Source organism: Hakea prostrata, chromosome 10 (genome assembly GCF_041222555.1).
Source record: "Hakea prostrata isolate BN-2017 chromosome 10, UWA_Hpros_2, whole genome shotgun sequence".
Lineage (NCBI taxonomy): Eukaryota > Viridiplantae > Streptophyta > Magnoliopsida > Proteales > Proteaceae > Hakea > Hakea prostrata.
In genome coordinates this window covers 1,991,613-2,014,165 of record NC_142609.1, presented here as the reverse complement: position 1 = coordinate 2,014,165, position 22,553 = coordinate 1,991,613, and the positions used below count along the sequence as shown (strand labels likewise).

The window sequence follows — 22,553 nt, the reverse complement described above, 5'->3', positions numbered from 1 at the left end:
AAATATGGATCTCACCCCTCGATAGTGGGACTAATACTCCAAAAAAGGTGGAAATATTTTTCTATTTAGACCCTTGTAGATAGAAAATCTCTATTTATGCAGAAATCCGGCTCGTGATATCATATATTGATTTCGTAAATATACAACTATCTAGATACTTATAAAAATTATAATCATTGATGATGGTTGATTATAATGGTAATGAGAGGGTTCTCTGATTAAAACAAATTAGAAGTGATCCACACGAGACACAAAGGGCATACTTGTTGTACAAAGCTCCTGTGATTTTCTTTCTTTTTGCTCATTATCAAACTAGCCAGAAGGATTGGGGTTCACGGAATGAGAATGAAAAGTGAGGAAAGTATAATGGAAAGGAGGTTCGAGCTTAATACTTTTTTAGTCTTATTATTTATACATCCACACCTCTTGACACTACATTTTTTTTCTTCTGGGTAAACCAAATTTCATTCAAACATGATAGAATAATTAAAATTTGAGTTACATAACTTGGAAATCCGACATTACAAGGTTTTGAAGCAATGATTATGTAGGTAGTCATATCCATGTTTTCCAAAAACTGTTTTTCGAAATTCAAACTAGACATCGCTTGTTTCAACAGAGCCAACCCCTTGATAGTGATCTACGATGGTTGGCTAATATCATACTGAGATTATCCATAAAGTCAGCCTATTATCACAAGATTATTTGATTGATAAATGATCAATACCTCTTAGTGAAGAGATCGTAGATTTAATTCTTGTGGACAATGTAATATTTTTAATTTCTCATCCCTTATACATAAGAAAGGCTTTTATTTACGACCTTACTTGAAGATGATTTGTTCTATACGCTTGTTCCTCTGTATCCTTGAGTTTTAAGGAGACAGAAACCTAAGAAAGGCTTTTGTTTACGACCTTACTTGAAGAGGATTTGTTTTATACGCTCTTACCTTTGTATCCTTGACTTTTAAGGTGACAGGGACCTAAGAGAGGCCTTTGCTTAAAAAAAATAAAAAAAATAATAATAAAATGAAAACCCTAATTGGAATAAAGTCTACTCCACGGATCCTACGTGGACAGTCAGAAACGTAAGTGCCACTTTGCAGTCGCACATGTGTGCGTGTCGCTCGTGTAAACGTGCACAGCGACAGTGTTTCATGACCGCACGGGTTCTCATGTCACAGCTTCACAGAAAGCTTAGTAAAATGACGAACATATCCAAACTTGGGTTCGCGATGTTTAAATAGCGCTAGGTCCTCTTTAGTCTTTTTATATTTTTTTGGGTAGAACTGCAGAAGTTAGGTCCTCTTTAGTCATTTCCGTTTCCTTCCTTTTTTTTTTTTTTTTTTTGGTGAAATTTCCGTTTCCTTCCACAACCAACCTAAATGAAATGAAAAGTTGAAAGTTTGAAACCCTTTCAGATCCGAGGATCGCAACCGTTCATATCTCATACCAAGATCTAACCGTCCGTTTAGTTTCTTCTTTAAATGCTTCTTTTCTCAGAGATAAAGATTATAAAAGGCTTCTCAGGTGGTCCTTTCTCAATTCTCAACCCGTCTTGCAGGTTTTGTCTTCGATCGCAAATCGAGGGAGAAAGAAGTGAGAGAGAGAGAGAGAGAAAGAAGAATTTACAGAAATTAAATCGTATAACGTTCTACCGTTCTTGAAATAATTCCTTTGTTTGCGGATTTCAATTTCGTTGATTTTCCCGGAACCGAAAGAGTTTTCTAGGGGTTTTGAGGTTTTCTTGAACTTCAAATCCCCCATCTTTCTGGGAAAACTAGGGTTTTCCTAGTCGTTCCTGGTTTAGCGATCTCAAGCAAGGAACTGAATACTAGTATCGATTCCTAGGGTTTCGCTTGGTTCGATTTCTCCTTCTTTGAATTTAGGTTTATAATTCGTTGGATTTGTCGATCTGATGAACGATCAGTCTCAGATGATGAGTCAGGCTCAAATGATGAATCGTGCTTATGGAATCTGGCCACATGCTCCTCCGCTGCCCCAGCCGCCTGAAGATCCTGTTAAGTTTCAGAACGCTTCGAGGCAGCCTTTCACGGCAGCGATACCTGGAAGAGGAAACTGGAAAGGGAAGAAGTTTGTTGATAAACGGAAAGGTCGGATGGAGAAGGGCGTCGTTATCAGTGGCAACGCTACCGGTGTTAGTAGTGGTGGTGGTGGTGGAGGAGGCGGAGTTGGAGGTTACAAACCCCCAACCTTACATGAATTGCAGTTTCAAAATCGTTTGAAGGCCCGTAGGTTCTATCCGAAGAAGAAATTCAATCGTTTTGCTCCATATGCTCCAAGGAACACCTCATCTTACATAATCCGAGCCAAGAAATCTGGTGGAATTGCATCACTCGTTTCGCCCTGTCCTGTTACTCCAGCGGTTCTCCCAACTCCGATGTTTTCTCCGTCGAGGGAGGTCCTTGGTGACATGGCCAAGGAAGAGTGGGGTGTTGATGGGTATGGATCAATGAAGGGTTTGATCAGGCTACGGTCACCAGGTCACGATGCCCGTGATGACGAGGAAGAGGATGAAGGAGATTCAAGCGAAAGTGATGTTGAAGAGCATGTCGAGGTGGAGAGGCGATTGGATCACGATTTGAGCCGTTTTGAAATGATTTACCACCCAAATCGTACTGACGAGCACGCGAATCTGCTGGAGAATCGAGTGGACGATCAGGGCTCTCACATAGCTCAGCTGGAAGAGGAGAACCTTACCCTGAAGGAGCGACTTTTCTTGATGGAGAGGGAGATGGCTGATTTGAGGAGAAGATTGCTGTGCTTGGAGACTGGAAATCGAGTTGCAGACGATAATAACGAGGAAGCGTCAGAGAACGAAGTGCTGTGCTTGGAGACTGGAAATCGAGGCCAGGAGGAAAATAACGAGGAAGCTTCAGAGAATGTATCAGAGAACGGAGGGGGTTGTGAAGTCTCTTCTGAGAAGAGCGTCGGTGACGGTGAATGACTGTAGTCGTCCCGACTGGGTGATAAACTCTCTTCTCTGTACAGATTTTCTCTGGGGATTCTCATCTCTTGATGTTGTCTGTACAAATTTTGTATATATATAACCTCTAGGATGCTAGATTTCGTTACTTGCTTTCTCATTTTGTTAATCTGACCTTGGCGGTAGTAAAGTTCTGAAACTTCAATCCTGAGCTGAAAATGGTTAATGGATCACACTTTTGTGTAGACCAACCAACCGTCTGTTCCTCAGATGGTACAAATCTGTTAGGGTAGGAATAATTTCAGCATTCTTTTTTTTCTTGTTTGGGAAACAGAACCAAGATTACTTCAGTTCGTTTCAGATATAGATTCTCTATTTTCGTAGTAGTTAAATCTTTGTGATGCTTGAAACTAGAGACATGTACATATAGTTTGTGATGTTAATTTCAGTTTCATTTGGATTTGGTGCTGTTCTCATATATCTGACTTGTTTTCAGTCTTATTTTGATCTTCCGTGGATGAATGAACTCTGATTAGATATGGGTACATGCGTCGTATGAATTTCTTGGCGCAGATGAACCTGGTTCTGGAAGGTGGAAGAACATTGTTTCGGGGTTCGTTCTTCTACCGTTGTTGCAGGAAATACTTTGTTCATCATTTGTATATATTGATTTCAAATTTTCTGTAAATTTCTCTTTGATATGAACTCATCTGGTACCGGCGATCTGGGTATTCTTTGGCTGTAGTTGCAGAAGCTCGTTCTTATTCGGGCTTATCAAAGAAGTACCAGAATCCCATTTGCTTGTAGCTGATTAACTTCGGTCATCATCAATCATCTTCCATGGTGGAGCACCCATATGAAGGAAAAATTGCTTTGCACTCTAGCATAACAGTTGTTGCAGAGGGGAAAGCGGTGGTGGTGGTTGCTTGAGCCGGATTTAAGATCTTATTTATTTACATGGTCCATTTCCTTGTCACACACACATCAAATGTTCTTCACAAAACTTGCTTAGAATCATTTAGTTGGTTTTTTTGGTTAATTTATTTATTTTTATCTGACGTTCGGCAATTCTTGATAGTTTTATATATTTTTTAAATATACCACTTGATAGTTTTATATATATTTAAATATACCACCAAGGCACCAAGCACCAAGGAGGGTTGAACGTTTATTTTATTGTTGATCCATGCCACAGGCCCACTACTTTGTGATGGTTTAAATCATTCTTGCAAGCAACCGTATGGTAGGATAATTATAATTAGTTTTTTTTTTTGGGTAATAGGATAATTAATTTTATGTCTTCATTATTGTAATATTCCTTGAAAAATAAAAAATTTATTATACCTATCAAATATTATCTTTATGTATTGGGTTTTGTCTTTTCTCTAGTGATTTATTTTCATGGGAGAATTTCAATGTCACGGCTGTGATTTATTTTGACGGGACATTTTCAATGCTATAAAATTATTGTTATTTCTGGAGTTATCCAATGTATTAGTTAGGTCTATTATTATTAATATTGTCAGTTTTAGTTTTTTATTTATTTACTTGGAGAAAAAAATGGAGAACGAGAATAAAATAGAAAAAGATGATTCGAAAAAATAGAAATTATGTTGAGGATGTAAAAATGGGAGAAGAGGAATCAAGAATGGTTACGGTGGTATGGGATGATAAAGATGATTCGAGCGTGTGGTTCTTGCTTAAGGGTATTTTTGGTTCTATAAAAATTTTAAGCTGTGTTTGATTTTGCAATTTTGTGGAGTCATTCTAAAGAATTATGGAATTACGTTCTGGAGGATCATATTTGGAAAAACTTATTTGGTTTTTTTATTTTTTATTTTGATAAGTGAGTATGGTTAAAAAACCATTTAGTTACCTTGACTCTGATAAGTGAATTTGTCTAAAAAATTGTTTGGTTATCTTGATTTTGACAAGTGAATCTATTTGAAAAATAGCTTGATTATCCTGATTTTGTGAGTGGCTTCAGCCTAATCATTTGAAAAGTCATTTGATTATTTCGTGAGTGGATTCAACTTGATTAGCAAATTATATTTTCTAATCTTGAGAGAATTATCCAATTTCGGCCTATATCTCTCTGCAATGGGAGCTTTAAATTTATTATTAAAGTGATCATTAACATATTTAAGGATTTTATGTCTACTCTTATTGACTAATCAAACCAGCTTTATTTTTGGACGTCACATCTAGGATAACATTATTGTAGCGCAGAAGATCCTGCATGATATGAAAAAGAAGGGCAAAAGAATCAGTACAAATCTAGTACATAGCGATAAAAATTGATATAGAAAAAGCATATGATATAATCTAGTGGAGTTTTATTGCTGATTCACTTTCTCTAGCAGGAACTCCTTAAAGTATGATAAATGTTCTTATAAACTGTGTTACAATTTCTAAGCTAAATGTTCTTTGGAATGGTGAATTGACGGAGTATTTTCAACCTTCAAGAAGAATTCGACAAGGGACCCCTTCTCTCTCTATTTGTTCGTGTTCATAGAAAGATTGAGTCATATTATTCAAGTTGCTATTGCAGAAGAAAGGTGGAAGCCAGTTAGAACTAGAAAGGGAGGAACTAGGATCTCCCACAGAATGTTTGCGGATGACGTCGTTTTGTTTTTTGAAGCTTCTAAATATCAAGTTTCAACAATCCTACAGTGTTTGAATAAATTTTGTAATGCTTCAGGAAGTAAAGTTAGTGTGGCGAAAACACAAACATATTTCTCAAGTTATGTGGATCAAGATATAGGTCGCTCCAGGAAAATAACACATATTAGTGGATTTTCTACAACTGACGATATAGGTCGCTATTTGGAATGGAAGAACCAAAAAAGCCAACTACAACTATATTGTCAACTAAGTGAAGGAGAGACTGTCTTCCTAAAAACAAATTTTTTTATCTCTTGCAGGTCGAGTTGTACTAGCTAAATCAGTAATGCAAACAATCTTGTACTACACAATGCAATCAAATCTCATCTCGAAAGGAATTCTACGTGAGGTGGAAAAGGCCACTATAGCATTTGTTTGGGGAGATATTGAACACTAAAAAAGAACTCATCTAATTAATTGGGGAAGTTTGTGCAGTGCCAAGAGAAATGAAGGTTTAGACTTAAAAAATTTAGCTATTATGAACAAGGATTTCATCATGAAGCTAGCATGGGGGTTCTCCACCAAGATCCTAGGTGGGCAGCAATTTTAAGAGAGAAGTGTGGCTCTACAAGGAGGAACAACCCATTAAAAAGTTTAATGACCGACTCTCCACTCTGGAAAGCAATAACAAAAGAAGTTGTAACTGTCAAGAAACATTGTGAAGCGGTAATTGGGACTGGTAAGTCTATTCTTTTCTGGAGAGCAATTGGATAGGAACTAATCCTGCTATTGTAGATATGGTTGTGAAACCTATTCCATTCGATTGGTTAGAGGAGAATATATAGTCCTATGTGCAAACTAGTGAGAGGTTGTGGAATGACAAATTTATTAATTTTTTGCCTGATAATATTTGTCAACAGATTAAAGCATGTGCCCCCCTTCAGAAGATAATGGTAGTGACAGGTTCATATGGAAGCATTCTCCAGATGGGCGATTCACTTTTCGCACAATTTATGAAGCTATTTCAAATGAACTAATAATGTCGGCTCATGATTTGTACACAGTAGCCTTTTGGGACGTGGTTTGGAAACTAACACTACCGAAAAGATTGTGCTCGTTTGCCTGGCTTGCAAGCAAAGATCGCCTCTTAACGAACGCTCACAAAAATACTCGATACTCCAGGATGAAGATGGATGCAATTTTTTTCGTGCTGGGGTAGAAGACAATATGCATGTCTTTTGAAACTGTGGTTTTGCTTCGGGTACATGAAATCAACTAGTCCACCCGACTCGTCGAAATTCATTTTATACTACTTTGTTGTCTTGCCCCATGTCACACATCCCATCCATTTCCTTGTAAGAAATGGACCTGATATTAGTCCCATGCCCCGTTCAAAAAGTAGAATTTTCAGATTTTGGGTTCGATCAGAAAATACTCTCAGAACAGATTTATATCCCATTTCCAAATAAAAAACTTTTACCTAGCAAAGAGAAGATATACATTACCAAAACATAACAATTTTCCATGATTGGACTCAGTTCTACTCAATTACTCATCAATTGTCATTTAGGTTGCCCTGCTAAAAAAAGGGGAAGTTTTCAGCCCCGCCCCTTGAGTGTTTCCCCCAATAATTAATGCAACTCCCTGAGTTACTAAGTTTATGAGTCAGACCTCTTACTATTAATACCATTATTTTCAGTTAATTTTTATTATTTATTTATAATATTTCCCTACATTTTAAGGGAAGAAGATGGTGAATATTAGAAAAATGAAAAATATATTCGTGAAAAAATAGAAATCATGAACATGCAACAGTGAAAAAAGAGAAGAATTGTTGCAGAAAGTAAAAGAAGACAATGATGAGTAAATATAGGGTTTTTTCATTCAAATGTAGCTTATCTTTTTGAAAAGTTTAATTTATTTGATCAATGGTTTAGGACACGTTTGATAACTCACCAAGCGTTTCTGCTTCGAAAAACATTAGAAATAGTTCTGAGTGTTTTTCGAAGTAGACAATATTTTAAGTGCTTGATAAAACTTACTTTTGGAAATAGAAAATTTGAAATTTGTGGCAAAATTTATGAAATTTGTCATCATTATTATTAGAGTGATAAATTCCATAAAATATTCCTCAAATTATCTCACTTAAGCCCAATTCACACCCAATTTTGCTTTGAGAAATAGACGCATCAATTTATGTCTCAAAAATCATGCGAAACAAAACGGCCAATCTTTTTTCTTCTCAAACAATAAACACCAAAAACTGTTTTTCGATAGATTATTAAACATGTCTCTAATGTGATTTCCTAATGGCAATAAATCTTCACCAATATATTTTTGAGTAAATTGCTTCGGCACCCCAAAATGGAGGCCTTAAAGTACTGACACCCCACTTTATGATTAAAAAAAACAGAAACCCCAAAATTGGATTTTCATTGGATATATTTGTCATTAAAAACAGTTAAATTATTGTTTATTTTCTTTCAATTCCTAATAATAAATTGTGTCAAAATTGTTTTCAGCATCAAATTGGACAAATATATATAATTAAAATCTAATTTTGAGGTTTTTATATTTTTTTAAACATAAAGTACGGTGTCAATGCTTTAAGGCTTCCATTTTGGGTACCAGTGTATTTTATTCTATATTTTTTCTCAAAGAAGGCCTGATTGATAAATTGGATAAATTAGTGGGTGACATTAATTTTAAGAGGTATCTAGGGGTCGCAGTGAAAATTTCGCCCCAAAAAGGCCCAAAAAATAAATAAATAAATAAATAAGAGAAAAAAAGAGAAAAACAAAATCTCATTCAGATAATCAGATCCGAGTGACTGCACAGGACCGATTTGGACGAGCAGAATCGTCTTTGCTTCTTAGTTGTAACTCGCTCTTCAAGGCTTCGTTTTTCCTCCAACACAGGGAAGACGACTACTTCCGATCCTGTTTATGAACCCTAATCTCTCCTCCTCGCTCTTTCTCTCCCACTTGCTGAAATGACTAATGTAATCAAAACATCCCTTAACACCAACTATCAGGGAATTCATTTTTCTCTTAGAGCCGCCTTTTTTCATTCAACCCCTGTTTCAGATCGAAAAAGGCGAACTCATTGGGATTCTGTGAGTCCTTTCATTTTTTTCTTCTTTTTTTAATTCTTTACATTTAATCTCATTGGTCTCTATCGTTTTCTCTAGTTTGTGATTATTGGGTTGTTTATGGTGAAATTCAGACGAACTTCATTGTTTTTTTTGCGTTTTATTATTTGTCAATGTTTGATTAGATAAAAATATTTTATTTTTCTCCGTTTTTGATAATATCTGCATGTTTCTAGTTTAGAAATTCCATCTCAGATGCCATAAGATACAAATACAGCTCTGCAATTTGATAATCTAATTCACCATTGTTCTTCCTTATATTTGATTTAGATAAAAAGATTTTATTTTTCTCCACTTGGTGATAATATCTGCATGTTTCTAGTGTAGAAATTCCAGTCTCAGATGCCGTAAGATACAAACACAGCTCTGCAATGGGAGAATTATCTAATTCACCGTTGTTCCCCCTTCTATGCATCTATGACTGATGACGTATTTGTTTTTGAGAACTAACAGACTACGTGCCATTTGCATTTCCTACATTTCTTAGTTTTTAGCTTCAAGAATATCTTTTAATGCATCAAAAAGAAAACAACGGAAGTACTATAATGAGGCCACTGAGCAGTATAGTTACTGTTTCTAGTTATTAACTGAACTTTTGATTTGTCCATGCACAGCCTGTCCTGCTTGAGTCTATTTTCTTTTAAAAGATTTCATTGCAAGGTAACCTGAGCACCCTCTCTTACCTCTATTCTCTTAATGCAGGGAGATCGAGGGGCGTTTAGGGGTTCAACAAAGGTAAACACCTGTTATTGCTTGCTAGTTGTGAGTCTTGTGACATTAGATAAGACATTGTGATTTAGTAAGTTATATTCAATTAAAGGGTGGTCTGAACATAAAGTTTACCTAGTCTCAAATATGGTTGGGATATGCGATGGATTATGTTGTCAATTTTCATCCGGATAAAAATGTAATAAATGATCCTCATATCCAAGTCCCATGTTGTTAGTTGCGGGTTGAAAACTTGGAAACAGCCTCTTCTGTGAAGCAGAGGGATGGCTGCTTATGTTTGCCCCTCTCAGACCTCACAGTTATGGCAGCCTTGCAAGCTGAGATGCTTTCTGTATTTTTTTATTCAACTCCACATTCTGTTAAAAGGACGTATCACCTGCACAACACTCCCGGTCTGGGGAGGGATTATCTAGCTTTTTTTTGTCATTGTTGTTGGTGTTGTTGTATGTCTTCTTCCTCAAGAAAGAAGAAATGGACTGTATGGGGCATTTATTTATTTTTACTTATTTTTTGAGTGTTGGATTCAACAGCATGATTATTAGTGTTTTATTGAATTGTTTCATGGTGCCTGCAAACTGTGCTACTTGCAGAGGTTTAATTATTATGCTAAAAAGTCCAGAAAATTCCAAGCAAAGGAGACATTATTGCGAAATGTCAGTGCTTATGCAGAGCATCTATTTCAGGTTCCTGTCTACTCGAATGTCTACTATTTCAGTTATAACATTTTTCCACATTTATCTATTCCCAACGGTTGAATTTTTACTCCTACTTTCTCTTTCAGTCACTATTGTTGACAGAAGTATGAAAAATGCTCCCCAAGTATCATGAATGTCAAAACTTTACCTCTTCATGCCAATTTTTTTCATCAGAAATCAACCTTACACTTAAAAAGTGGTCCTTGGTGTTCATTTTTAGTGGTAGACTTGTGTGACTACTAGACTTCTGCATTTTTGAGATCACATCCAGTCTTTGCTCGAGTTAGTATATCTCGCAGCTGGATGTCATTTGCATAGCATGTTTATAATACTTACTTAAAGTCTTATATCTAACTCTCTATTCTCTTTTAATTGTTCATTCTGTAGTTTATGGGATGTCAATGGGTTGCAGTTGTAGTGAGAAGCACCTATGCTGATGGCACAGTTATAGGGTCCACGTGAGGGGATGGGTCGGGGTTGTTGGTTATTAAGATGAAGCTGAAGTTTATTCAATCTTTTCTTCTTAATGTAGAGGCAAAGACTAATAATGAAACCCTCAGACTTCTCGACTCCATTTGAGGTCCAAAACAGAGTGATGTTGAAACATGTTCTGATATTGATATAGAATATCTTCATTCTAACATCTGGTGAGTAATTAATTCAATGCTTGGTCCAAGATTAGTATTTTTTCTGATTTCTGAAGTAACTGCTCTGATGCCTTATACTATACATGTTCTGCAGTCCTATGACCTCTTTTCTAGTTTCAATCTGTTGCAGCATTATCCATCCCTTGATCTCTTTAATTTGGACCCATTCTGTGCTCAGTTTTCATTTGAGTTGATTCTTAGCCTCAATGATATATCATATGTAAGTCAAAGAGGCAGTGAGTTCAGTAGTTGATCCTATATAGGCTTTTGATTATTGATAGAACCTAATGGGATTATAAACCATTTATGCCCTTGTTCTGGCTTCTCCAATTGTGTAGATCCCCTGCATCCTTAAGGCTACCAACAAATATGATGAAGTAAATTTCAGTCTGCTTGATTGTCTCAACTTATTCTTGTAGACTTTTTGGAAAACTTCATTTACGTAATCAATAGTCAAGTAGTGTCTTTCATAGATGTGTCATTGAATTCGTACATGAAAGCTTACTTTTGAAAAAGCTGATGTTCTCTTGCATTTCCTACATTAATCAAGCAGAAGATGTGACCTATGAAGCCTTACACTCGAATGGCTGTACGTGTTTCTACTGTGGAACAGCCTTAGGGACCCAAATATGGAGTACTGGTGTTGTTGGTCGCCATATATTTTGAGTTATACACCATGAAAATTGTACTTAAGGATGTCATGGGGTATGGTCTCGCTATAGAAACAGAAAATGAGTATCTAAAACTGAAACTGTACCGTACCGTACCATCATGGTAGATATGGTTGCGGTATAAAAACAGTATATGTAAACGAGATGGGACGGTACAGTTGCGGTAAAAAATGGTATATGTTAACGATATTAAACAATATGATACAGGTGTGGTATACAAACGGTATATAAACGTGCAGAAACAATACAAAATGGTACAGAAACGGTATATAAACGTGCAGAAACAATACAAAATGGTACAGAAACGGTATTAAAACAGTATAACAGTGCAAAAGTGGTACAAAAGATGGTATGAATGGTTTTGTACAGTACAGTTTCAGTATATACCATGTTACTGCACCCAAAATCATCGCCATACGTACCGCAATAGAAACTGTTTTTAATAACCGTATGTAACATTTTTGACATGGTTCAGGACAGTACAGTTTTATATAGGCGGTTTTGGTTTTGGTACCAGATTGACACCCTTGTACTGAAGGAAACTTGTGGTCTTATGGATGTCTTCTGTTTTCCCTAAATAACCATGATTCAACAAGGACATCATTTCTTAATTTTTGATCATTCAACTAATGTTCTGATTTTAAATTTTTAGTTTTAAACTCATAATTTAATTAATTTATTTATTTATCATAGAATTGCATGCACACTCGTATTTACTATTAATTTTTATATTTAAATAATAATTCATATTGTGTGCCCCAGTGTATACATATGAATATTCTGTGGTGTGGAAGTGGAGTTGATCTCGCTAGATGCTTCTAGAAACTAATTTAATACTAATCTTAATGCAAATCATGTTTCATACTTTTGCAAAACCATCTTCAGAATGCTTTTGTGCAAGATTTTTGATAATTTTTTTTGTGATCTTTTTTTAAGGGGTTTCAGAGCTGGCGATCTGATGATGATCAACGTGTCTCATCTTCAAGTAGAGGCCCCTCAACTGTCAACAAGGATTACTCAAATAGAGGAACACAGAGGAGATATGTTAACCAGGGATCTCAGCGATTTGGGAGTAAGAAAACCTTTGTTTTCACCCACTATATTATCGTATATGATGTTATTCCAATGAAATATCTATGGTATCTCTCTTGGAGACCTGAAGATTGATAGACTCATGGAAGTTTGTGGTTGCCAGCATACAATGTGGATATCTAGGGACTGTTAGAGATAAAGTATAAAGACAAAGTATAAAGACTGTTTTACCCTTTTATATGACTTATGTATTCTGTTTCTCTATAAATATAAGTCTGTGTCTTTATATCAAGACACGCTTTTACTTGCAATATATGAGTTTAACATGGTATCACTCGCCGACGGTTAGATCTGTTCTGCGCTCCAGCTCTGCAACAGCTGTTGTTTCTTAAATTCCAGATCTGTTCTTGGTGTGATTTTTGTTCGATTCCTTGCTGCGATCTTCCAATCTATCAAATAGTTTTTTGGTTTGATCTGTTCTGCAATCCTTACTCAAGAACATAGATCTGTTCTGCAATTTTTTCCTCAAGACCGCTGCTGCTTCTCTGTTCTGCGATCGTTGTTTACTCAAGAACGCTGCTGTTTCTTTGCTCTGTGATCGTTTGTTCGTTTTCTTTGATCTGCGTTTTTTGCTCGTTTGTTGTACGATCTTTTGTTCTTTCATTTTCTCTCTCTGTTTCACATGGCTTCTGGATCTGAAACCACTTCACCGTCTCGATCTGTTGATGTTCTTCCATCTCTAAAATTTTCAAATATTCATCATTTTCTTTCGATAAAGCTTTCCTCATCCAACTACTTAGTATGGAGATCTCAATTTACTCCTTTACTCAAGAGTTTTGACTTGATGCGATTTATTGATGGTTCTTTTCCATGTCCGTCCCCGTTCTTGGAGGTCTCTGGCTCTATGACATCTACACCGAATCCTGAGTTTCTTGTCTGGCAACGTTATGATCAGACTTTGCTCTCTTGGATCTATTCTTCCCTTACTGAAGCTGTTCATTCTCAAGTTGCTGGTTTTCCTACTTCTCAAAAGGTTTGGCAAGCTCTTGTAGCTACTTATGCCTCTGCTTCTCAGGCTAGAATTATGCAATTGCGTATGCAACTTCACAGCATCAAGAAAGGTTCAGATTCGGTTTCAGATTATCTTGTTCGTGTTAAGAAGTTCTTTGATGCTCTTGCCCTGGCAAATCATCCTGTTTCAGACCCTGATTTGGTTCTTTTTATTCTTGGTGGCTTGGGATCTGATTTTCAAACTTTTGTGACCTCTGTCACCACTCGTGAGCGGCCTGTTACTCTTGCTGATCTTCATGGTTTGCTTCTGTGTGAAGAAATTCGTGCTGCTAATATACTTCAAGATTTGACAAACGTTACTGCTCAAGTGGCTTCCACTTCTCTTGGATCTGATTCTGCTGGTTCTATTCAACGTTCTGGCTTCTCTGGTCCTCATCGAGGTTATACGCGTGGTTCTTTTGGTCGGGGCCGTGGCAATTTTCGTTCTGGCAATTTTTGTTCTGGTGGTCGGAATAGTTTCAGAGGGTCTGATCGTTTGATCTATTGTCAGTTATGTGATAGGCCAGGCCATCATGCCAAGACTTGCTATCAACGCCCTTACTCTGCATCACCTCAACTGAATTTTGCACATTCGATCGGTTCTACATCTCGTCCTCAAGTTTGGATTCCAGACTCTGGCGCCTCTCATCATATCACTCCTGATGTTCGTCATCTCCAAACCTCCACTGAATATCAAGGCTCTGATTGTGTTCGTATTGGTGATGGTACAGGTTTGCCCATTCACCATCTTGGATACTCTGTTATACAATCTCAGGATTCTTCTTCCTTTTTGCTCAATGATGTTCTTCATGTTCCCACTGCACAACATAATTTACTTTCAATCAGTAAATTTACGGCTGACAATCCTGTGTATTTTGAATTTCATGATCGGGTGTTCTACATCAAGGATCGGTCCTCGGGGCATATCCTGCTCACCGGCCCTCTTAAGAATGGCTTGTATAGCTTTTCTCTGCCGACGTCTGTTGCTGCTTATTCAGCTGTGAAGGCTTCTCCTGATCTTTGGCACATCCGACTGGGACACTCTTCTGATGGTGTTGTTTGACGTTTACTTTCTCAGTTTCAATTACCAACTGTTGGTCGTTCTTCTACAATGGTTTGCTCCCCCTGTCAATTTGGCAAGTCTCACTGTCTTCCTTTTCACAAGTGCACTACTCGTTCTACGGCTCCTCTGCAACTGGTATTTAGTGATCTCTGGGGCCCATCACATGTTGTTAGTAATGAAGGTCATCGATACTATGTTGTCTTTGTTGATGATTTCACACGATGTACATGGATGTATACACTTGCCCATAAGTCTGATGCTTTCCCTGCTTTTCAACTTTTTAAAGCTTTTGTAGAGAATCAATTTTCTACCTCAATAAAATCCTTTCAGTCTGATTGGGGAGGGGAGTTTAGGGGCTTTTCAAAAATTTTACGCCAGTGTGGCATAGGACATCGCCTTTCTTGTCCTCATACATCTCAACAGAACGGCAAGGTTGAACGTAAACACCGGCAAATTGTAGAGGTTGGGCTTTCTCTGTTGGCTCACTCTGGTGTTCCTTTTAGTTTTTGGTGTGATGCATTTTCTACTGCCCTCTATTTGATCAATCGCTTACCTACGGTTGCTCTTGGAATGGATTCTCCATTTTATCGTGTTCATCATCGCCATCCGGATTATGCCTTTTTGAAGGCTTTTGGTTGTAGGTGTTTTCCATTTCTTCGACCCTTCAATCATCATAAAATGGCATACCGCTCTGCTGATTGCATCTTTATCGGCTACAGCCCCTCGCATCATGGATATAAATGTTATAATCCAACCACTAAAAAGGTTCTAATATCTCGCAGTGTTGTATTTGATGAAATGGTTTTTCCATTTAAGGATCTGCAACAGCAGTCTTCTCTCTCTCCGGTAGCCTCTACATTGCCTGTAACTGGTTTGGGTAGTTTGACTTTTATTGCTTCAACAAGTTCCTCCTCTGTGATGACTTCTAATAGCCCTGATGCATGTGCTTCTGCTGGGCCTTCTTATCAAAATGGTTCTATAAACAATGCTGCTGGGCCTTCTTTTAACAAAGGTTCTATAAACAATGTTGTTGGGCCTTCTTATCAACAGAATTCTATAAACAATGATGTTGGGCCTTCTTATCAACAGAATTCTATAAACAATGATGTTGGGCCTTCTTCACCTTTGGATAATATTACAACTGCTCCACTTTCTACTTTACCCATTGCTGAAGTTTTTGACTCTGTTGCTTCACCCTTGACTGATGGTTCTATGAGTGTTAACCCAAATATTACTAATGGGTCTTTTAATAGGCCTACTTCAGTTGATCATCCCATTCGTACTCATCCTATGGTGACTCGATTCCAGGATGGTACACGCAAGCCCAAGGTTCCATTTCATCTCTTAGCTACTAAACATCCACTACCCACTTCCCTTATTGCTACTGGCCCATCTGAAATAGAACCCACTTGCTACTCTCAGGCCTTCAAAGATCATGTGTAGCGCACTGCCATGGATACCGAATTTCATGCACTCCTTTCTAATCATACTTGGGAGTTAACTCCACCTCCTTCTTCTGGACATGTCATAGGATGTAAATGGCTTTTTCGAATCAAACGCCGTTCTGATGGAACTATAGAGCGTTACAAAGCTCGCTTAGTGGCCAAGGGTTATACCCAAGAATATGGTCTTGATTATGGTGAGACCTTTAGTCCCGTTGTTAAGCCCACTACCATCATAATCTTGCTAGCTTTGGCTGTTTCTAAGGGGTGGCCTATTCGCCAATTGGATGTTAATAATGCATTTTTACATGGAAATCTTGAAGAAACTGTGTTTATGCAACAACCTCAAGGGTATCTTGATTCTCACTTTCCACATTATGTGTGTAAATTGAAGTGCTCTCTATATGGGCTTAAACAAGCACCTCGGGCTTGGTTCCAACGCCTCAGTTCTTATCTTGTAACACTTGGTTTTCAAGGCTCGCGCACCGATTCTTCCTTATTTTTTCGTCACAATCAGCATGGTCCATTGTTCATTCTCATCTATGTGGATGATATTCTCATCCTTGGGCCTTCTTCAACAGAAATTGATACTCTGATGGTTGCTCTTTCTCATGAATTTTCTCTCAAAGACTTAGGCCCAGCAACCTATTTCCTGGGTATTGAACTCCTTCGGCAGCCCACGGGCCTCTTATTATCTCAACAACGTTATATCAGTTCATTACTTGAGAAGGCTGGCATGCAGGGGGCCAAACCTATTTCAACGCCTCTTGCTCCCTCACAACGTCTCACCCGTTCAGCTGGTCCACCTCTTTCGGATCCTACTTTGTATAGAAGCTTGGTTGGTGGACTACAGTATGTTACCTTGACAAGACCCGATCTCTCCTATTCTGTTAATAAACTATGCCAATTCTTGGCTTGTCCCACAGAGGAGCATTGGTTGGCCCTTAAGCGATTACTTCGGTATCTCAAGGGAACAATTTTATATGGTCTTTATTTGACCCCATCGTCAAGTTCTTCTCTTATTGCCTATTCCGACGCCGATTGGGCTGGTTGCCCAGATGATCGTAAGTCCACTGGTGGCTTTCTTGTCTATCTTGGTGACAATCTCATCTCATGGCAATCTCGTAAGCAATCCACTGTTGCTCGCTTTAGCACTGAAAGTGAATATCGGGCTCTCGCTCTCGCCACTACCGAACTCACTTGGGTTCAATCTCTTCTCACTGAGTTGGGTTTTCATCTTCCCTCTCCTCCTACGTTGTGGTGTGACAATCTAGGGGCCACTTTTCTCTCCGCCAATCCGGTGTTTCATGCTCGTACAAAGCACATTGAAATTAATTTTCATTTTGTGCGTGACAAAGTAGCCAAGGGTGATTTGTTAATTCGTTATCTTCCTACTACGGATCAGCTCGCTGACATTCTCACAAAGAGTTTACCTATCACTCGCTTCTTGTTTCTCCGGTCCAAACTCAAGCTCCATTCTGGATCCTTGACTTTGCGGGAGGGTGTTAGAGATAAAGTATAAAGACAAAGTATAAAGACTGTTTTACCCTTTTATATGACTTATGTATTCTGTTTCTCTATAAATATAAGTCTGTGTCTTTATATCAAGACACGCTTTTACTTGCAATATATGAATTTAACAGGGACTGAAGTTGCAATTTTTTTTTTTTGGGCCGGGGGTGGGGGTGGGGGGTGGGGTGTGTGTGGGAGGACGACGTGACTAGTTTGGACAATGCTTTGTGTAGATCTTATATATTGAAATACCCAAGGCAACCTGATGCAAGAGGACTTGATCCACAAGGTTCCTTTCAACCTTGCACACATATCGGTCCCAGACCACCACCAAGCCAAAGCCCAAACTTTGTGTGCAGGTTCAGTTTACTTCAAACGGGTTCTTCTTGGTCCCCTTGGTTCCATTATTTGTTGGAGAAGACTTGGTAAACATAGCGTGTCTTTTAGAGTACCAAGGGTTAGTTGATTTTGGGGTTTACGTTTTATGTAAATGGTTTTACTTTCCTAAGTAGTATTAGTTGGTCTTTTGGTTTCCCTGCCTAAGTGATATAACCGGGATCAGCAAGCATAGGGCACTTCATATTTTGAGCCCTAAACAGCCCCCAATCCATGCGGCACCTAGCGCTGGCCGAGTTTGACTAGGGGTATTTTGGTAATTTTCCTTATGATTCTAGTTAGATTCCATGTCCTGTTAGGAGTCAAGATCTGCTTTTCTTTTTTCAGTTGATTATGTCATGGTCAAGTTATTTAAGAGTTTTAGTCCAAGGAGAGTCCTAGTTGGAAATTATTTTCCTTCTAGATAATTGTTATTTTACTCTCTACCCAAAAAAAAATTTGTTATTTTATTTGTTTATTTTTGTGGTCCTTATGAGATCCCTTTAAAGTTGTTGGTTGTTAAGGGATTCCCAATTAGAGTCTAAGTTTCTTAGCTAATTAGTTTGAGTCCAAATGTCTTTCCTTCAATATAATTGGCTATTTAAATGCTCCATAACCAGCATTATAATTTAAACTGGATTAATAAAATTTGAGAATGAAGGAAATAAGTCATGGGTTCCAAGGAGGATGCCCATGGTTGAGTGTGAATTAATTTCAGTAATTCTCATATTCTTCTTCAAGCTCTTTCTTGCGACAGCTTAGCAACCTTCTACAATAACCTAAGAGTGTACTAGTCCACTCCAACAGCAAGTGGACCCAAGCCCCTTTCCCTACTCTCATTCCCTCCCTAACCGTTACGCAACCACCCCTAACCCTCCGTCTCTCTTACAGCGGCAGCGAAACCCTCCCCTAACCCTGCACAATCCCCCCCCACCCCACCCCCACCGCCTTTCTCCCTTGTGGCAGTGGCCCCTCACCCCCTCCCCATCTTCTCTTCCACCCACAATTTCTCTATTCCATGCTATAAAGTCTTCGTACCACTTGGGCATTCTTTGAGAGAATCTATAAGTAAGAAAATTTCCCAGAAATTATTTGTTTGTTAGCTGGTTAACTGTGAGAGGATCCTGAAGACTAGCCCAGAACCTGGGTTACATCACTAGGTAGTTATTCTTGCTTTTCCAGTCACCATGTTCTGCGAACAGTTTTCTAGTTCTCGGGGGCAGTTTTCTGTATAGGACTTGTTATCTATGTATTGGGTATTTCAAAGAGGTTTTGTATTCAAAGTTCATTAATATTACTTAATCAAGTTTTCCATCTCTATATAATGCAAGTCCTGGCTGCTCTTAAAAGGCAACCTTGGGCTTACGAAAAAAACACAAAAAACTACTCTTGGAGAATTTTACTGAGGATCTCAGCAAGTACATCTTGAGGTGGAATTCTTTTAGTGGAACCAGATGGACTCCTAAGGGGGGCTATCTTATATTTCTGGTTATCTCCTCTCTTAATTTCAGTTGCATAATTTGCATCTACCACCATCATCTCCATCATCTTTGACTTTCCATCAAACCATCCCAATCTGTGACTAGGTGATTCTTCCTCTTCCCTAGTGTGCAGCCCTTCTATCCACTTTTGGTCCTACACAACCTGATTTCAATCTGGTTGTCCTTCAGTATTGCTGCTGCAAGAATCCCTCCTTGGCTTCTCCATGATAACCTGTCAAACTCACACAACATGATCTATTGAATCCGTTTCCGGTTCTTTCAAATGCAGGTCAAAGTGAAATGGATACTGCTAGGCTGGTTATTTCTATTTTGAGCTCACCAATCCTGGTATTATCCTGTATCTAGAGTTTGTACCTTTTTGTTAGGAACCCTCACTGTTGTTTATCACTTTCTTCATTTTCTTGGTTGTTCCAAGTCATGCCTTGCTAACCTGAAGTTGGCACATTTATTAAGCATGTTGGGTCAAGTCATTTTGTGTTCTTGTTCTGTTCAGGCTTTTTTTTCTTAATTTTTGCTGCTGTGTTGTGTTTGTGAAAACTCATTTGAGCTATTTAACAAATTCATCTTTGGTTCAAGTGGCACAATCTTTGCCACTCTTCTGGGCCCACTAGACATAAGATGGTGATTTTATTCTACATGGTCAAACATATTGATGTCTCAGACTTGTGTTCTGTGTGGTTACTTTCCTTAATAACAGGAGTACTCCTTTTACTCATTTTCAGGAAAAGGTTTCGGGTTCTGTGCTGATGATGGTGAAGTGGAGACCGTATTTCGTGTTACATTAGGTGGGGAACGGTGCTTCTTCTGGTCCTTCATAAATGAAGAAATTCCTCGATGTAGTGACTCTTACTATAACAGAAGTAGGAGCTCTTGGAGTTGGAGAGATCGACTAGAAGATGAATATGAAACCTATACAGAGTACGACAATTCTGAAACCTATACAGAGTACGCCAATTCTGAGTCAAATTTGGCTTCCAATCGGCTGGCCCTTGGTTTGAGTGCTTCAGGTCCTCTGAAGCTTGAAGGAGTTAAAAACGCGTTAGTTTTCTCAAATTTCTCCTGCTTTCACTTTTTCATTGCCTTTGATCCTTGGCATGCTAGAGAGACATGTGGTTTAGCTGTTTAGTTGCATTTGAATATTCCAAAAGATGTAATTAACTGTAACAATCGTTTCAGATATCGAGCCTGTGCACTGAAATGGCATCCAGATCGTCATCAGGGTTCTTCAAAGGTACCTCCGTTGACTGGTTTCCACTGGTCTTTTTCCTTTTAAATAATTTATTGTGGTATTTAAGTTGACAATTGATTTTTCTTTTTAAATTTTCTTTCCCATTAATTTTGTAATATGTCAAAAATTTTGGGTCGTTCTTGTCAGCAATTTTTTATGGATTTCTTTAGGTGCACACAATAGTTGCAAATTTCATCAGAGTGCACGTTATGGGGACATGGACCTGAAAAAGTAAAAATTATGGGATGAATATGATTTTTTATTTTTTTTTAAAATTTGGATGAGTAAAAGATGATGTTGAAATCATGTCTAAGGAACCTTAGAGGAAAGTTGATGGAAAATCTTCAATCAAAATATTCCATTAAAAAGGGCCTCTCAGAAGATCACATTTAAGAGATCATATCAATCTCTGCCTCCTAACCAAGCCAGGAGATGAATATGAAATTATTTTGGAATTGATATTAAGAGTAGGATGTGATAGGAGAGTGAATATGTAGGTGCTTTTAAGAGGGTCTTGTGCAACATGTACCCGGAAATAGAAGATATAATGGGCATACGGCCAGGCTTTGGACACCAAAATGAGTTCCATAACTAATCCTGGTGATGGTCGTATACATGTGTGGGTGCATGCAGTTGAGTCTATTCCTGTGGATTTATGTCAATAGTTCCTTCTGGATGTGTTCAATCAGATTTTTAGCAGAGGAGGCTGTGTGGTTTCCACATGACGTGACCATGCTGGCTGCTGCTGTGTATCTATCTTACCTGCAGCGATTGGAAGAGTTTTGCAATCAATTTTGAGTGTGAGGTTTATGTTTTGGCCACTCAGTGCCTTGAGTCATCACTGTGTTGGTGGCTAGTTCTATATGCACTGAGGTCTTAGCTTTTAGACTTGTGTGATTTTTGGTTCTATTTAGCAGATTATGAATCTCTTCTGTATCCCTACCCATCTGATAGATGTGGTCCCTATTTCATGCTGGGTTGACATTATATTTGTCTTCTTTCTGATGATAAGAACATTGGTGGTTGACAAACTGATGAATTATGTTAACAGGCTGTTGCTGAAGAGAAGTTCAAACTCTGCAGTGCAGCTTATCAAACATTATGTGACAAGCTGGATGTGAATTAGATGATGATATACAGAGCCAGCTCGAAGGGGTCAGGATCCATTGCCTATCTTGCTGTGCTGACTGATAAGATGGTGCAGTCAGATCTCAAAGAATGTAGGTGATTTATTATCAGGTGGGTTGAACTCTGACAGCATTCTCAAATAGTGGGCATGCATGCCTTACTGAAAATGTAGTGTAGGCACTGCCCTCTCCATGATTAAAAAGATTGGGTAGCTGGATGCACCAATTTATTCCTCCCATTTAATTTTATTTTGGTGTTTGTAGGATGACAGAAATCTGTAATTCGATGTAATGGTTTAAGAAAGGGTGAGGGATATTGTATGTTAGGCTGGAGAAATCAAGATGGAATAAAAAGTTATTGACCATGTGCTGGTTTTCAAATTATTTGAATTTTGGGTTATGTATCTTGGAAGAAAATATTGGGAAAACCCTGTAGATTGTCATTGCTAGCATATGAGCTTGTTGGCTACAAGTGCTCGATGGCTGCTGGAACTATCGATTACCTGCAAATCTATGAACGAAATCTTCTACAAGTTTACAATGCTCAGAAAAATCTGAAGGATAAATTCACTGCTTGATTGAGCTCTCGAAAATCAAATCAAATGCAATATTACACCTAAGGAATTGCATCGTCTTCACTGTGCACTTCTTTTTTAAGACGCCTATGGAAGATTTGAAACCCAATTTGATGGTAATCGTTGGTTGTTTTTCTCCAATCATATAGACTTGCCTCCAAAAATTCACAGGGGCTACATGAACAAGCTGATTTGCTAACTCCT

General features: G+C 38.1%; 2 protein-coding genes across 3 annotated transcripts; both read left to right on the top strand.

Annotated features, from left to right (window-relative positions):
* The first annotated feature begins 1,537 nt into the window (after positions 1 to 1,537).
* Positions 1,538 to 4,798, top strand: LOC149001414 (uncharacterized). The gene is made up of 2 exons (XM_089138346.1): positions 1,538 to 3,559; positions 3,692 to 4,798. The coding sequence occupies exon 1, from the start codon at positions 1,918 to 1,920 to the stop codon at positions 2,965 to 2,967; it is 1,050 nt and encodes a 349-aa protein (XP_088994472.1). The 5' UTR covers positions 1,538 to 1,917; the 3' UTR covers positions 2,968 to 3,559; positions 3,692 to 4,798.
* Positions 4,799 to 8,352: 3,554 nt separating this feature from the next.
* Positions 8,353 to 22,146, top strand: LOC149001413 (uncharacterized). 2 transcript variants are annotated; one of them, XM_089137972.1, is made up of 7 exons: positions 8,353 to 8,665; positions 9,404 to 9,436; positions 10,021 to 10,113; positions 12,389 to 12,515; positions 20,142 to 20,457; positions 20,596 to 20,650; positions 21,699 to 22,146. In XM_089137972.1, exons 1-7 carry the CDS (start codon positions 8,543 to 8,545, stop codon positions 21,771 to 21,773), a joined length of 822 nt encoding a protein of 273 aa, XP_088994098.1. In that variant the 5' UTR covers positions 8,353 to 8,542; the 3' UTR covers positions 21,774 to 22,146. The 2 variants fall into 2 exon arrangements, with proteins under 2 accessions (XP_088994098.1, XP_088994097.1); XM_089137971.1 differs by having other exon boundaries at positions 12,380 to 12,515; positions 21,699 to 22,145.
* Positions 22,147 to 22,553: the final 407 nt, after the last annotated feature.

Coding starts and splice junctions, on each gene's coding strand:
- LOC149001414 (XM_089138346.1), top strand. CDS start 1,918: ATGAACGATCAGTCTCAGATGATGAGTCAGGCTCAAATGATGAATCGT.
- LOC149001413 (XM_089137971.1), top strand. CDS start 8,543: ATGACTAATGTAATCAAAACATCCCTTAACACCAACTATCAGGGAATT. Junction 9,437..10,020: donor CGTTTAGGGGTTCAACAAAG/GTAAACACCTGT, acceptor TGCTACTTGCAG/AGGTTTAATTATTATGCTAA. Junction 20,651..21,698: donor GTCATCAGGGTTCTTCAAAG/GTACCTCCGTTG, acceptor TTATGTTAACAG/GCTGTTGCTGAAGAGAAGTT.